At 44.7% G+C, this 16,853-nt stretch overlaps 1 protein-coding gene across 3 annotated transcripts in view; it reads right to left on the bottom strand.

The window, feature by feature from the left end:
* Window positions 1–1,713: 1,713 nt before the first annotated feature.
* Window positions 1,714–16,853, bottom strand: part of LOC144111237 (ATP-binding cassette sub-family G member 8) — a 285,626-nt gene continuing 270,486 nt past the window's right edge. For all 3 annotated transcript variants that reach the window (XM_077644458.1, XM_077644457.1, XM_077644459.1), the window contains 8 exons: window positions 15,903–16,020; window positions 14,575–14,727; window positions 13,550–13,666; window positions 12,067–12,250; window positions 11,330–11,538; window positions 8,601–8,677; window positions 7,340–7,750; window positions 1,714–5,767 (listed from right to left, as the gene is read on the bottom strand). In XM_077644458.1, coding sequence (XP_077500584.1) covers window positions 5,573–5,767; window positions 7,340–7,750; window positions 8,601–8,677; window positions 11,330–11,538; window positions 12,067–12,250; window positions 13,550–13,666; window positions 14,575–14,727; window positions 15,903–16,020 — 1,464 coding nt within the window. In that variant the 3' untranslated portion in view covers window positions 1,714–5,572. The remainder of the gene's footprint in view (window positions 5,768–7,339; window positions 7,751–8,600; window positions 8,678–11,329; window positions 11,539–12,066; window positions 12,251–13,549; window positions 13,667–14,574; window positions 14,728–15,902; window positions 16,021–16,853) is intronic.

Below are 16,853 nucleotides of genomic sequence, written 5' to 3' on the forward strand. Positions count from 1 at the left end.
TTGCGACCTGTACAGCTTGTTCGTGTGCCGTATAATAGCAGAATTCAGCCTATTGAAGGTCGTCTTCAGTTGCCTCTCGTCCTTCTTCCGCACAACTTGGCGCTGCGCCCTTCTTCTCGCTGCGCAAAGGTTCCTGAGTTTTAAATCCGGGGCCGGAAAATGATCAGGTAACTTGACCGCCGTAGTTGTTGCTAGCTTATTAGAAACCATTTTGTCAACAACATCACCAGAAACACGTGCTAGGTGCTTTCTGTACTTGTCCCAGTTGACCACGTTGCTAATTTTAGGACCATGCATACGAAAGTCGGCAGGAAGCACAAAAATCGGATAGTGATCACTTTTCATGCGGTGAGGCGCTGTTGACCAACTCACGCGGACGTCAGGTTAATGCAGTGTCAGGTCTATAGCTGTCGCTGAGGCTGGAGGCCGGAAAAAAGTGGGGCTTCCGTCATTGGCAACACACGTCTAAACTGTCAATAACCTGTACAAGTTTGCGTCCACGGGAATCCGTGTTCCTGTCACCCCAAACGGCATGATGGGCATTGAAATCACCGCAGATGATTCTAGGTGCTAGGCAGCGGTCGCAGAGCTGCAGTAGAAACAAATATAATGCTACCTTCTTCCGCGGAGATACGTACACGGATGCAATAGAAAGGGTTCGAGAGCCGAGCTGTATTCTCACAGCCGCTACCTCAATGTCATCCGTGCAAAGATCGGCAACGCTTAGAGAAACATGTGGAATTTCTCTTCTTATGTAAAGCGAAGCACTTCCTGCAGGAAATGACTTTATGCTGCAGTTTTTATGGGCGACATATCCAGTCAAACATATCCCGCTTGGCAGGCCAGCTTCTGACAGGGCCAATACTGGAACACAAGTCTCTTTCAAGAGTAGTTTGAGTTCAGCTAACCGACTTGAAATCCAAGCGCAGTTCCACTGCAATATAAACGGCACTTTTCGGTGCATATGAGATCCACGAGGTTTAGCCAAATCCATTTTAGTTCGCAAGGAAGTTTGCTGCGAAGGAGGTAATTAGGGACTCAAACGAAAACACCAGCTGTAGGAAGTTGTTCAGGTTACCAGGCGCCATCGCTGGAACATGTGAAAGCAGGGCCCCAAACAAAACATGAAGAAGGTCGGAAATACCTTGATTTTTGAGCTCCTTATTTTGCGCAACGCACTCACTTACAACATCGACAAAAGATGCCGACGAGGACACACTCTTGGCAGCAGTAGCCAGGAGTGTGCCCCCGTTCTACCCCGGCACATACCCGAAAAATATATGCAAGGTCTGCCACACGGATATCGCCACTTTAATCCACATGCTCTGGGACTGTAGCAAAAACCAGCACGGTGCTACCTCCGGAACCCTCCCGACACGGTGAGCCGCTGCCTTGCGCCACCGTAAGGGTCCTAGCCTAGATGGCGGGAACCTTTATTGTGTTCAGGCCATTTCCGTGCTTTCCATTAAACTGCTCTGATCATCGGCATGATGGTGCAGATGATGCGGTTTCACTTTCAATCGCTGTACTCGTACCAGTCTTCTCAGTATTTGGCCCTGTTTTCAGTGGGAGACGTTAGATTTTTTTAATCCTTGTGAATGATTTTTATAGCTGCCAATCAACGCTGCGCTGTGTTCTCGTTTCTGTTGTCGTGTTTTTCTGATTTTATTGCCGCGGCCGCCTTGCCGCGCAAAAGAAAGAGTATGAAAAACGAATAATTAGGAAAACTTTATTTACACTAGAACAATGCGCTGCTTGTAGAAAAAGCGCGAAACAAACACAGTCACCACATATGTACAAGTTTGTGTCAGTTCATCGGGAAAAGTCAGACAGCTTTTGTTTTGCCTGTACCTATAAAGCTATGAAATACGGGAAGCTATAGCGGAAATAAGAAAACATTAATTTCCCCTGCTTTTATGTGTAAGTGAAGAGTTTGGCACATTAATGTGTGCGACAGATGGAAGTGCAGTGTTCTAAACGTAAAGAAGACGATATATGCACAATGAGGAAGCTGAAAAAAGGCACCTCATAAGAATTGTTGAACACTGCTGCGGCATATTTTTAGGCATTGTAAATTGGCAATTGTTAAATTAAGGCTGATAGGTACATTCTCAACATTGTGGAATAAGAAAGATGCTAAACTGACTGCTGCGGGTAAGATCTTGGTGTTCACGGAAGGTAGTCACAGCTGCAAGAAATAACCACCAGCAATATGCTGATCACCCTCATAAGAATCGCCGTCACACACAATTGCACGTACGCATTCGTACCGCTCAAGAAAAATCAACTTTTGGTGCAGTGCAAGAAACATCGAAACAAACCTAACATTTCATTACATCACTTGACAAGCTAAACCACGTTAATAAACACTGTTAGGAGTATTTTCAAGACACGCACACATGACCATGCTTCGAGAGTTGTGTCAACAGCTAGATGGTACAAAACACGCCGTGGACATGTTGAGCAATATACATACCTGTCAAGCGATGACATCATCTGCCTTCAGAGAACAAGCATCTTTTAAAAAAAATATTCCAATAATCAGGATTAAAAGGAACAATATAATTGAGAGAATAATATGGTGATAAATCGATAGTTATATGTATGCAAGCTTATTCTTAGTCACCTATGGTTCAGGAGCTGCTAAATGGAATTAAAAAGCGCGATTGGAGATAAAATTAATGAATAGTAGGACAACACTGCAGTAAAAATAAACCTAGGAGTTACTGAATACATGATAACCCAGCTAAAAGGAATTATAGGGGGTGATTAAATTTGCTATAACATTGTATTTTGCACTCTCCTCTCTTTTGATTATAGGCATGTATCAAATAAACATGAAACATTTTATGATAACCGCATGTTTACAAGCAGGTTATGCACATCATAGAGAAATTGTTTTCATAATGAAAGTGTTATCTAATATCAAAGACAAAATTCTACATCGAAAATGATTTGTGTACATAGCAGTGCTAAGTCTTATAATGAAAAGTGACACAAAATTATTTATCTCTGATATGATTACTTCAGTCTAATAAACAACCTGCCCTTCATTAGTTCCAACACGATTGCATTTATAGTTGTTCTGTTGTGAAGCCAAGTTCAGACAAGCAACCTACTAAAACCACACAAGGAAGCAGCCTCCATACAACCAACATGTTTTCAACACATACAATAACTGCACACATACCTGTAAAGACACGACTTCAAGTACGCATTCAAGGAAGACGTCAACGTATATAGGTGAAGGCATTATTACGTGCCCGTAACGTGTGCCAAGGGCAAAAAATAAAACAAACAAAGTCTCAAGCCTGAAATGGTGCACAAAGGGTTATCTCTAGGAAAAGAGACATTCTTGCAATCTCAGGTGATGTTACAATTAGAAACAAGTTATATTGTATTCAAGGTTGGTATGCCATTTAGTTACTAGGTAACACCATCTTGTGACGACCCTTCTGTAACGCTGCTGCATCTCTTCATTTTATTTTTTTTAATTGACATCAGTGAGCACAGTGCACTGATTTCACTACGTCTTAAAAATTGTGTAAAAGCTTCTTGCTTCTTTTTTCGAGCAATAGATCACATCTCTTGTTTCGCTGTAGCAAATTTTTCGTCGTTACAGCTGTTTCTAGATATAAGATAATATATTTGACATAAATGATGAAAACAAAGGCACCTAAATTAACATCGGACCCTGAGTTCAGGGTTCTAAAGGCAACAGCCGCAGCCCGGTCTATCAGCAGGAGAATAGCTGGCAGCTGAGGTTCGGGTGAGCTTGGTCTTTCATTCATCTTTGAAACTGTTCGAAAAAACACAGGACAGAGCAAGGGACACACAAACAGTTCATGTTTGTTTTCATGTTTGCGATGACAGGTTGGAAAATTGTCGTTGTCGTTCTAGCGTCAGCGACAAACGAAAGGCAACCGTTGTAAACGTTTTGTGGCTGTAGTTATAACCGGGATGAAGTAAAAGAGCATGCCCATATAGTGCGGGTCAACTACACGGTTTACACGGGGGCCAGTTTAGGCTCGGAGCACCGGAGCTCAGGCAGGTGTTTGATTCCGTCTTGCGCATTCTCACTGGATCCCAACCAGTAGAAGACTGGGCGCTAGTAAACCATAGTACACACAACGACAGAGGATACACTAACAGCAAAAGCGAGGAAGCAACACATTAATTATTCGCGTTGCTTTGTCAGCCTTCATAAAATCGGCTTTACAGAACGACACTGCAATGCAATGCGAAAGGTGATATAATTGGTGCCGCATACTGTGGTTTTGTAAGACCTAGAGCATCATGTTTAGTAAACATGTTGCTGTAGGCTTCGCACTTAAAGAGCTCGATCACCGGTTTCTGAAAACTCTCTAATCACACAGGAGTGTCGTGCATATAGCATTCATGTTTAGACACTACCTGGGGCTTTGGAATTCACGGTCTTTTAAAATAACTGTACTGTCCGCTTCTGTCAAGAAGTATGCAATAACGCATAACTTCTTTACACGCCATTCAGCGGACCCTGGTGGCCACGTAGTGCTCTATCGTTGCACACATTAGCCATGTCACGGTCACACGATCAGTTGCCACAGCTTCGACCTGCAGGAGATATGTCAGCAAGATGAGGACCACAGCAGGTTTGGTTCGTTGCATAATGCAGGTTTCCATATGAAGTTAGGAGCACCGCACACCAAGTTCAATGAAAAATGGAAATAGATTAGAATCGCTAATTGCGCACTGTACCAGTGCATATGGAATCGGCTACTTGCGTAGAAGAGAGGCAGAGGAGGTAGACATAACATACAAGCGTCGAGCATTATTAGAACAGCGCGCCATGAGTCAAAGGTTCTCTGCGCTCGCAGAAAACGGTACCACGTCCCAGGAGAGAAGGAAAGGGCACTGATGACACAGTCTGGGCGATGGCCGGCGCTGTCAGCAAGACGCAGTCTGTTCAGTGTGCATTGCATATCATGTGCTTGTCAAACGCAGTCCGGAAAACTCGGTGCTCGGTGAGTGCTAGAGCAAACAGCACGTCTTGCACTATATAGTCCGTCTAAAACGCAGCAGTAACCGCCTGATGAGTGAAGTATAAAAGGCATTAGTTTTAGGAACTTCAGCAACAAATTTGTGCCGAGACAGTGGTCAGTCAAGCTCCTTAGATATAGCTGCACGCTCAATTTTTTTTTTTGCCGGAGAAGTTTTGGAATCGCGTTTCTTTCGTGGTCCTTATCAGATCTTTTCAGGTGTTGCATCCTGGACGCCATCTACTTTGCAACATTAAAAAAGGCCCGCTCGTAAGGCAGGGGCCGTGCTTAAACTCTAGGATTCGTGGCGCCATTGTTGACTAAGGTTGTATGCATTTAACGCCATTTTAATCAACCATCCAAAAGCTCGGTCGTCGATGAACTACACGGCCGCAGATTCCAACTACACAGCAAGCAAGCCTGCACTTCGCCCAACTCTCGCACAACGCTCTTAAAGATCAGTCTGCAGAGAGTAACGCACTAGCTGGGTCTGCCACGGGCAAACTTCGGTGGAGGCGTCGTCAAGACCGAAGGCGAACAGTTCGCGTCGTTGTTCACCGCGTCTTGTCGGCCTCCGGCGCCGCGCCTGGACCGCGCATCTTGAGGGCTATGTAGATGACGGCCGCGACGATGAACACGGCGTGCACAGCGAGAATGATGAGGATAGGCTGTGCGGTGGGCCACTCCCGGTGCAGTCCGAACAGCGCCAGGGCGTGGTTGTCTGTCACGATGCCGCAGATCGCCTTGACCTGAAAGAGGGTGAAGCAGTTTCGCCGGTCTTAAAAACGGAATATAAAAGCCGTCTATGCAGTCTTCCCCAATCCCGGGTTAAATAAGGGTGTTCGTTTGTTTCGCTCTTAATATGATATCGCAGGGACCTGAAGAACAAGCTTAAGCCACGCCCTGTTTTCAGATCACAGAAGACTTCGGGCAGGAGCTTGTTGGTGGTCATGTATGTTGATGGGCAACTTCAAGAGAGCATCTCTTAACGAGGGTGGAAAACTACGCTCCTTTGAGAACGCAGAATGACTGTGCACAAGAAAGTTGGAGCTAATGGCAAGAGGCAGGATGAAGTTGATAGCAATGAGGTTTTTCACCAAGAAGCAGAACCCTCTATAGTCGGATACAACTTAAGTCTGCACTGAAGCTCCTCCCACATTCAGGACCGGCGCACAGACTTCCTCCACGACAAAAATGTAGGCCGTGGTTAAAACCTCTCTTGTCACCTAAATAAGAAGCTAACCATAAGAAAAAAGTTATAAGCTCTAGAATTTTGATACCTGGCTTGTTTAGTAAAGCCAAATATTAAAAAGCTGATTTCGTTCACTTTTGTGACTGGCTAGCGGAGTAATGCAGTACGCCGCGGACCGTGGCCTAGTGTTAACAATTGCTGTTTTTTTCAAGTTGTATCCTACTATAGACATCATTAAAAGCTTCATCCGGGAAGAAAAGCGGCTTCACATATTTCCTTGGTGGCGTCAACTGCCAACTGTGGCAGGTCGTGCACGGGAAGAGCAATCTGCAGGAAGGACAACCTGGGTCTCGTCCGGAAAAGGCATCGAAAGCTTCGAATGCTATGACACTTTTTTGGCCACAGAAGCTGACACTCATGGACACAATTCGCTGAATTCTCTTTAAAGTGGCTGTGGAGGGGGCTCAAATAAAGTTGCGGCATGCATGGGGTATCGAAGCACGCCGCTTCACGAATAGTGTCCAGCAAGGATTTTTTAAGTGCGCTTTGTAGAAGCTGAGATATCTGTAGTTAAAATTTGAATTTCAGCGTCTTCGCGCCTTTCCCTCTCCTCTCGTCACTTTTTGCACGCTGGAAGGTAGGTGCTCCTTCGCCGACGCCCCTCTGGGAGCGGAGCTTCCCGACCCGCGGGAGATAAGCGGCTTATTGGCCACGGCCACGGTAGCTGCCTGACGTCCGAAAGCATCTAACCAATGGCCACTTCTCACCATGTCTACGCAGATGCGGGGGACGGAGGAGGGTGCGAGCATGAAAAAGTCACCGGGAAGGGCTCGCCAACTTTGACGCGCGATTGTGGGTCGTCTGCTGCGTGTAGAAGTGTATTATTTGGCTCCGGTTTTCATGGCGACGCTGTGCAGTGATTAAGTGAGTTAATGTGCTCTCCTTGGAAGGCGTTTCAGAGCCCCTTTAAGAGTAAAATGCAAGCAACTATAGCGAAACGGAGTGACGCGTTGGCGGGGACGTTTCTCTCCAGAGACAAGAACTAAAGCCATTTGGATCACTCTTTCAAGAGTTCCGTCAGTTAGTCGGCTGCGAATTAATGTCATCCCGTCTTCCTCCGCCTGCTCACCTGTATGCCGTTCTCCTGCAGGACCACGGGGCCCCGCGGGCAGTCGTACATGGGCGTCGTGCCACCGGCGAACTCGACCATGGCCAGCTGCTCGAGGGTCCATCGCAGCGGCGACACCCACTGGAGCCATGAGGTGACCAGCGAGAGGTCCATCAGGTGGACGGCGTAGCCTCCGCTGAGGCAGAAGATGAGCATGACGAGTCCTAGGAACGCGGCGGCTCGCTGGCGTGTCGGGAAGGTCCAGGCAGACGTCATGGCCACGGCCCGAGCAGTGAGCAGGTAGAGCAGCGTGTAGCCCATGTAGGGGCCGAAGTTGCGCGTCTCCTCTCGCTGAGGCAGGCCCGTCATCGAGTAGGCGGGAAAAACGTATGCTGCCGCTATGGCTGCGGCCGTAGGCAGACTGTAGGTTAGCTGCACACGCAGAGGGGAAGGGTTGGCCATAAAAGAGAAGGCGATAGGACGATGCCGTCAATCAATCAATCAATAAATAAATAAATCAAACAATCAATCAATTACAGTCAGTCTGTCTGTCGATCGATCGATAGGTCGATCAATCAATATAATTTAATGTTGTTTCTTACTCAAATGATGAAAAAGGTGGTCGACGTTTAAGAACCGGAATGGCATCAGCTTACACTTCCAGGTGTGCGCATCAGTGGCATGCCAGATATACGCAGACAAATTTATACGTTCCTGGCTCGGTTCGCCGGCATCGCTGGGTGCACCTTGTATTTTCGCGTTTAGTAAATAAGCTAAAAGTACTTGGGCCGGGCTCAAAGGCTAAAAGGTGACGGAGGACGTATACATGATATACAAATTAGTCGAACATGCAGGAATAGGCGAAATAATTTCGGTGTCCCTTTGATGCACAAGGCGGTTTTATACCTGTGAGCTTGCAATGTGAATAAAACTAGCCTAACACGCAAATCATCACTTCCACGCTTTTATATTTTACTGTTAATCGGATTTTTCAGCTACATACGTAATGCTATATACTGCTAAAATCTTTACTGTACCATGTTTTACCTTAGAATAGTTTAAAAAGCCCTCTGTAAGTGCCACAACCTAGGTAGCAAGGCAGTCAAACAATTTGTTTGAAAAGGCACCCAAAAGTAAATAAGGATTAGCGATGCCAAAAAAAATAAGTGGGACACGTGAAATCGCATCCAACACCTGGTGGGTGATTCTGCATGCAACGACATAGGTCATTAGAAAAATACTGTCGCGTCTGCGGAAAAAAGGCAGTGCGAAGTATGCTTACCTTCGATATGATGTACGCGATGCCATTGTACAACCTTTCGTTGATGTCCCGCATCACAAACGTTTTTTCTCGCCAAACTGCAAAAGAACAACAACAAAACACGCTGCACTCAACCATGGCAGTTCTCAGTATGCGATAGCTTGCAGAGAGACTTTGAAATATCTCAAGCGAAAGAACAAGCAATAACGTTCGGTATTCTGATTTAACATAGGAGCATCTCTTTGATCACTTGTATTTATTGCTAAGGGCCCCTCACGGTGTCTTATATAATTTCCACAAGTGATTTTCTTGAATTGCATTGTTTCTGTAAAATCATACCCAGAGATTATAGACAAGTGCACTTTACAACGGAAAGTGGTTTATGAACGTAATTTTCCTCATATGGTAAGACGGCACCATAATAATTCATGTCCAGCGTTCTTGTGCAAAAGCTTTCAAAACTGGAATACTGAATGCTACTGTAATTATGCAAGTATTAAAGGCAATGCTCCATTCTTCTCATGCGTTGCAAAATCTTTCATTTGAAGTTTTTCCATTGCTCGTATCGAGCATTTAGGGCAGTCATAAAAAACCTACGGGGAACATTTTTGACGGTAGCAAAAGTGTAAATAGCAAAAAATGCAAGCCTGCGGATTTCAAGTTGAAAAATGCTTTTGTCCAGAGTTGCTGGTTATACATCTGTGGGTCTCTCGTCCGTACGCTTATAGTTTTCTGCTGCCTATTGTAAAAAACTCACTCCATTGGCTGCTCGATGGGAGAGCAGGACGAACTTCTGAGGAAAAACTTTTCTAAACCTCGGAAGTTTAGATCATTCCCATAATTTCTTTCATAACAGTCTCCTGCATAACTCTGCAGTTACCTGACAATTTAAAATTCCAAGAAAACTGGACACTACATCTAGTAGATAAATAAAAAATCCACGACTTTTTACTTCACCAGGTGATGTTTGTGTGTTAAGGCTGTAACCAAGCTGCTGTGAATTTTGAAATAATTTCAAGCAAGAGAGATTTAACGTGCATTGGACTGTGGTTCTGGCGGTCATTCCAAGGGACTCATTACTTTTTTCTTCGCTGTTTTGGTTCTTTGTCTTCTTGAATGACGCACAGAAAAGTAATAAGGTAATGCATCTTCTAACACACTATTTTTCCGTTATCATTTTAAATTGCAATTCTAATTTCAATAGGTGTCAGCGCCGCATATTTCGATTCTCCCAACACTATAGTACCCCAACTTCCGGTTGCATCTCCAGGCTTTTTTATCAGCTTTTTCAATGATGATCTTAGACAAGAAGCACCTCATTAAATGGTAATGCGCGCCCCAAGAAAATGGCAAACGATTTGCGGGTTGCTAATTTCTACCATAAAAAGTCAAAGAGCAGAAAAACTTACTTCGAACAAGTGGGTTCAAACCGCTGTCTTAGGAATTGAAAAACGCATCGATAATTCATTGCTCTCTAGATCAGGCGATAAGCCCCGTTTTAACTATGCTTTTTTTATTTGTTATACATAATTGCTCCCATTTGTCGCTAGGTATCGCTGCCTGACCAGAAGCTGTGGTACTGTACAGTGAAGAGAACGGAATAATGCACCTGTGCCATCTGTACTGGTTTTCTTTGGACATTTAGGAAGTGGACAATTGGTTGGCGGTTGTTTAATTTCACAGAAATGTGACTTTTAGCAGTGCATTCTTATACAAAAGGCATGCATTTCATCTTGGCTGTGAAAAGAAATATCTCAAAGCTTTTTTTCTGCATACGGCAATGGTGCATTAGCGTTCACGCCTTGCCTGTTTTGGACCTGTGTAGCTTCATTCTGAGCAATACAATAGTTCGACATTGTCTACTAAGCAACGCAGCAAAGTGTCATGTTATGTGCAGCCTACATGAAAAGTCTACCGCTAGTATCCCTATATGTCTCTTGGTACCCCTATATGTCTCACTTTCCTCATCGAGAGGAAAGTGAGACATATAGGGGTACCAAACCTTCTCCCGTGTTACAGTATGAGGTCACCCTTATGTTATGGGCAAGCACTGCTCTACCACAACGCCTGCACAAGGAAAATATAGACAGTCCACTTCCTGTACGATTGCGCAACATTTCCGTGGACAATCCCGTGAGAACGACTGTTTTTAGTTACTACATACTATGGTGATGCCGTTTGTCCTGAAGGAAGATTCTACAGCAATCTTTATGAGCAGTCGTGAAGTCATTGTTGTACTTTTATTCTTCACCAATGCTAATCACAAGAACTGCCATTCCAACGTTTTACATAATTCATCGTTATTCTCACAAAATACAACGCGAGGTTACACCAGAAGCCTAGGCGGCACCCTGGGCACATAGTGACGACTACCATAATAATTACCCTAGCAAAGTTCATTGTGGGGCAGTGACCTCTACCATTTGATCTCGAAGACTGAGACAGCCTCGGCCGGCTTATGACTTCAAGCTTCCTAATCTCATCTCCTCTTATGACTCTGGCATTCCTTCTTTGCGTTTTCCTTGCCTTAGAATCAACTCTGTCAATTGTCATAAGGAACCGTTGGTGATCTGGGGTCTGCCCAGCTGGTCCGTGCCCATCTTTTATTGTTGACTTCAGCTAAGCAATCGTTAACTCGCGTATGGTCCGTAACCTACTTCCCATGAGAGAATTTCAAGTATTTTTAACCACACGTTGCCCCCTCCACCTCTCCACTGTCCAAGAACAACGCGGCGTGCTCGCATAAGTACCGTCTGTGACGTCCCCTAGGAGCAGAGGCCAGAGACAGAGGCCCAGCAGGGCGTAGTGGAAGCCCAGCCGGTCCAGCACATGCTCCTGGTCCAGGCCTGCGCGCACGTTCCAGAAGATGGCGCCCAGCAGCACCGAGATGAAGGCCGCCAGGAAGAGGCGGCGGAAGAAGTGCACCACGTTGTACGGGAACGTGTAGATGAGAGCACGGCTGCACATTAGGGATTAAAGAAAACGTGGACCGTTAGATGATGGTCTGTGCAGTGACACTTTCGCTGCCACAATGTCGCGTTTTACACATGCAACCCCCGTTAACTTAGCCTTACAAGATACAACAGCTTGAATGTCAGCTACAATATTCTTATTGTGTCTAGATATTAGCAGAATAATAGGACAAGTCCAGAGTCTATTTCAATAAAACCTGTATCATATCCTGGCCACTTTCGAATTTTATTTGTACAGGATGATGCGCTAACGGAAATTCATCTGTTTCTTTTTTTGTGCATCTCCAGTCTTGCCTTTGGCTTTCTATATCCTGTCCCTTGCTTCTTTGTAGAGCTTTGCGGTCCGCCTAACCTGACAGTCACTATGGTATGACTGCTGGGCCGATAAAAGCAAGATGTATTCCGATATGTTTGGCGTACGTAGGACGAAGCTGTTAACGAAATAATATTCAGGAAGCTTTTTCTCTAAAAGGTGCAGTGGATTGATAGACTTAAACAGCAGTGGAACCACTCACATCCACAGTGCCAACATCTGTCCGAAGAACCCCGCCCTGTAGACGTCCATGGGTGCATTCCCCGGTGGACCGGGATCAGACAGTGCTGTCTGCCGCCGTCGGAAAACCTCAACCAGGTTCTCCACTCGCTGGCTTGACTCAAGCATGGCCTCCGGGGACAGGTTGTCCAGGGTCACCAGGTCGACTGAGGCACAGGAAGCGTGGTAACAGGGGTGAGAACACAGGTGGTCACAGGCATATACTGGTCTAAGTTATCAAGCTGTCTTGAAGATTGCAAAGTGAACACAGAGAAAGGAAAGAGGAATTACGGAAGATAACAGTGCTTAGCTTAGAAATAGGGCTTGCTGATAAAAGTTTCTGCACGTAGGGGTTGCACAATAAACGACCCCGAACATGAAGACAAGAAGAGATATTGAATTGCTGCGTCCTTATCGCTGTCAGACTATGAATTGCGATTTCTGCACAATTACTTGAGGTTATATTTGTGTGCTTCGCATATCAACCACTTAGTCACGCTCTTTTTCGTGATATCCCTCCTGAAACATTGCATATGAGCCGCTCGTACTGAATTACGGGAATATGAAGCCCGTAAACAACTGTAAAATATACGAATATCTGTATCTTGTCTGTATGGAGTTGATAAAATTTTTTTAATGATTTCGATACGATTTCTATACAGCGTGTACAAGACGGCATATCGAGTCCGTAAGCCTGCATATGTGCTTCTATATGTCCATACCAACTCCATATGCTCCATACTGACTCAATAATATTTCTTTTGGGACATATGGAGTCATGGATCTGGTCATAGGGAAACTTTTAGTATGGGTGTATATGTCTAGAAAAATCTAATTGAACTTCTGTTGTAAGTACAGCGCGGTTTCTTTCCTTCGTACTAGTTGCTGGCCAAGCCATACACACTGGCACTCTGCGTTTAAGCGAGAGGTCATGAATGCAGATCAATTTAAAAACACTTAATGCTTTTGTTGAGAATATCATATTTTTACGACCTTTAGTAAACTCGATGCAGGTAAATGGTACAAAAGCCCTGCATCCCCTGAAGAGTGTGGCAGGATAAAATAGTCTAGTCATATAGAATACTATAGTGTATAATTGCGCGCAAAGCATCTTATCTACATTTGGACTCACGTCAGTGTAATACAACAGTGTTGTATTACAATCTCGTGAATACGGTACATAAAACAACCGTAGTTCACCATTTCTTTGAGCTCTCATTTTTGCTTGCTTTGAGCGTCAATGACAAGTGACTGTAAGTACAGAAATATATATCAAGATCAATTAAGTAAATTAAGGTATACTTAAATATCTGCGGCATTAGGTTTAACAATCAAGAGCTATAGATGTACACAGCGTTTAGTGATCTTTCATGCATGTCAAATTTTTTTAACCATCTTCGCTCAGTCATCAAGGAAAAACACAAGACGTCTTGGCAAAGCCAAACGCAACAAACCAAAGAACTCACGGTAATAGTCAGACGGGTTCTTGTAAGCCGGGCAAGGAAAGTCGATGTACGAGAAGTAAGGCAGCAGGTCGCGTCGCTTGCCGTGGTAGACCATGCGACCCGTCGATATAATGGCCACTGGAAGAAAACAAGAATGTGTCCAAGGTCTTTTTTTACTGCCATTGCCACTGCATGTGGCAAGAGGTACGATGGCGCTTAATATGATCTTCTGGAACCATTTAAATGGATTCTAGCTTGCTCAATGAAACTTGCAAGTGTGATGCTCAATATGATCAGCCTCATCATTATCATACGGGTGCAGTTCAGTCCACGACGAAAGCCTTTTCTTATGATCTCTAGTCACTTTTACCTTGAGCCACTCATGGCCAACTCATCCTCGAAAGTTTCTGAAACTTAATGTTGCACCTTTTTACTTCACCAGAACTGTTCGCCCTTTCATTTACTACCTTGCCTGCCAATCTAACAGACCAAACGTTATCTGTTAGAAGTACTATACATGTCTTTTCCAAAAGCCTTTCTTCTTCTTAGTTTTAATTATTACCTCCGGTTTTAGTTCTAAAGTTGCAACAGTCGTATTACCTACATCGGCTTACCGCATAATTTGCGAGTCGAGCTTTATGACGAACGGTACGCACGCTCACGCCTACAAGGCATCTTGTCGTAAAATAGCTTGGCAGCGTAACGAAGGGGTTGGGACAAGATGCGGACTCCTTTGTCGCTATCAACGAGAACCCATATTCCCTGCATCAGTGCACTGCCAACTATATTCTCCTTCTAATGATTATACGAGGTGGTTATGAAATTATAACACGAGTTCAGGCTTGTTTTTGATGTCCCGAACAATAAATGACGGCAAAGAAAAACACAACGACAGAAGCCACAGTAAAGGTCGCTGAGTCCTCTGGCGCGTTTTTCACACATGAAAATGCAATTTACTGCAGAAAATATGGTGAAAAATAACTGTGAAGTGTGCCATGAAGTGCCCGCCGCGGCCTAAAAGAGCGCTGATCACGAAGAGAACTTACCACGCGTCATCATGGTGAAGATCTCGTATGTGGGTGGGTGGATGGTCATGATGACGATGCGACCCCTGGCGGCCCACTGTCTCAGGTAGTCGATAAGAAAGAAGCTATCCAGGATGTCCATTCCGGAGACGGGCTGGTCTAGCAGCACCACATCTGCGATGTCGGGAGAAGTCATCACCACCATCATAATTTATTCATCACTGGACTACATCGCTGCTGTCCATGCACCATGCATCAAACAGCAGGAGCGAGCAGATGACTGAATGCTAATGAAGAAGGGCTACAGCCACAAAAGTTCTACATCATCACTGTCACTGTTGTCAAGCTTTTCAACAAATACCTCATCTACTGTCGTTATTATTGGTGCGTCTATCGTTTGGTGTGTGTTGACAACAAGACACAATGCGCCCTTCAAACATTTTAATGTTGAATGCGTTCTGATTTTGTTATGCCGAGAATCTAGTGCAGAGTCCATGCGAAAAGACAGCTCAATACAATAATGTGGAATATCATCATCATCCTCAGCCTGAGTATGCCTACTGCAGGGAAAAGGCCTCTTCCATGTCTGTCCAATTAACAATGTCCTTTGCCAGCTGCACCCACCGTATGCCCGCAAACTTCTTAACCTCGTCCACCCACCTAACCTTCTGCCGCTCAAGAAGTACTTTGGTTTAAGCTATTTGGTGCATAGCTTTCTGATGATGTCAGGACGGCGCGAAAACAACAAGGACCAAAGAAGCACACGAACACAACAGGACAGGTGCCTGTCCTGTTGTGTTGATGTTCCTCTTTGGTCCTTGTTGTTTTCACGCCGTCCTGACATCATCAAAAAGCTTCTGCCGCCCCCTGCTACGCTTGCGTTCTCTTGGAATCAACTCCGTTACCCTTAAGGACCAGCGGTTATTTTGCCTTCGCATTACATGCCCTGCCCAAGCCCATATCTTCCTCTTGAATTCGAGTAGGATGTCATTAACATGCATTTGCTCCCCGACCCACTGTTTCCGCTTACGATTTCTTAACGTTAATCTTATCATATCTCTTTCCTTAGCTCGCTGCGTTGTCCTTAACTTTAACTGAACCCTTTTCGTTAGCCTCCATGTTTCTTGCAAAACGTTTCTGGCAAGACCATGTAAAATTACTGGCAGTCCCTATTTTCAGTGACTGCCATGGCCTGAGCGGTTAAAAATCCTTCTTGATTATGACCTGTTTGTTTGTTCTCCACAACAATAACCGAATGTATGTAACAGTTAAATCAAACAGTGTCACCCCTACAAATACATTTTGTTTTTGCAGCAAAAAAAAAGTCTTCAAAAACATTTAATACCAACCCGTGTCGAGAAGCAACTGGGAGCCAACGTTGAGGCGTCTCGCTTCGGATTCGGTCAGATCTCGGATTCTCGTGTGCTTGAGCTGGCCAAGACCCAGGTCTTCGAGGAGGGCATTGATCTGTGCCAAAATTCATTTTTTTTCATAAAGTGAGAACCGGAGCGCAGTGCACTAAGGTCGAGCTACATGCACGGCATCGCTTGCTTCAGACTTACGATCGACATCTGTCCTTAAATAAGAACGGCTCGTAATTTTCTTGCGCTTTCATCTTATTTAAAAAGAACGGTATTTTAGATCGACAGTCCCTTACTCAGAAGAGTGCAACGGTTGAAGGTCGAATCACAGCGGGTTCCTTGCACATGTTCTGGGTATAACTACCAATTCACAAGCTGTACTATTGTTCCCAGATTACTCCTTTCCGCGAAGATAGTTGAGACAAGGAAAGATGGAAGGAACTACCAGATTTGGAAAAAAGTTATCTGCTGATTCCCTTTGCTCGATTAAGGCTTTCCATTTCTACTCCGGTTCTTCAATCATTTGGGTCAAGCGCCAGGGGATATGTCCTAAGACCGGTCTGCGATTAGCTACTTAATTTCATCCTTTTGCATCTGAGGGACTCCTTTCTTAAACATAATTAACTTTTTATTTCAAGCACAAAATTCGATCTCGATTTCCTTAAACCGGTAATCCAAGTAGCACCCGTAATCGGCCGAATATTGGAAATATATTGGGAAAGGCTGGTGCTACAAAGGACCAGTGCGAAACTCTTCCTTCCCAATATTGGGCCAATTACCTGTGCTGCTTGGCAATATTGTGTCACCATTGTTTGTCCATACAAGGCACCGTGGCCAATTCCCCACTGTTGGTAACCAAGCAGCAACGGTAATATGCCCAATACTGGAAAAGGATGGTTTTTCTGGTCGTTTGTAGGACCAGCATTTGCCAATACATTT

The sequence above is a fragment of the Amblyomma americanum genome, chromosome 11 (genome assembly GCF_052857255.1).
Source record: "Amblyomma americanum isolate KBUSLIRL-KWMA chromosome 11, ASM5285725v1, whole genome shotgun sequence".
NCBI lineage: Eukaryota > Metazoa > Arthropoda > Arachnida > Ixodida > Ixodidae > Amblyomma > Amblyomma americanum.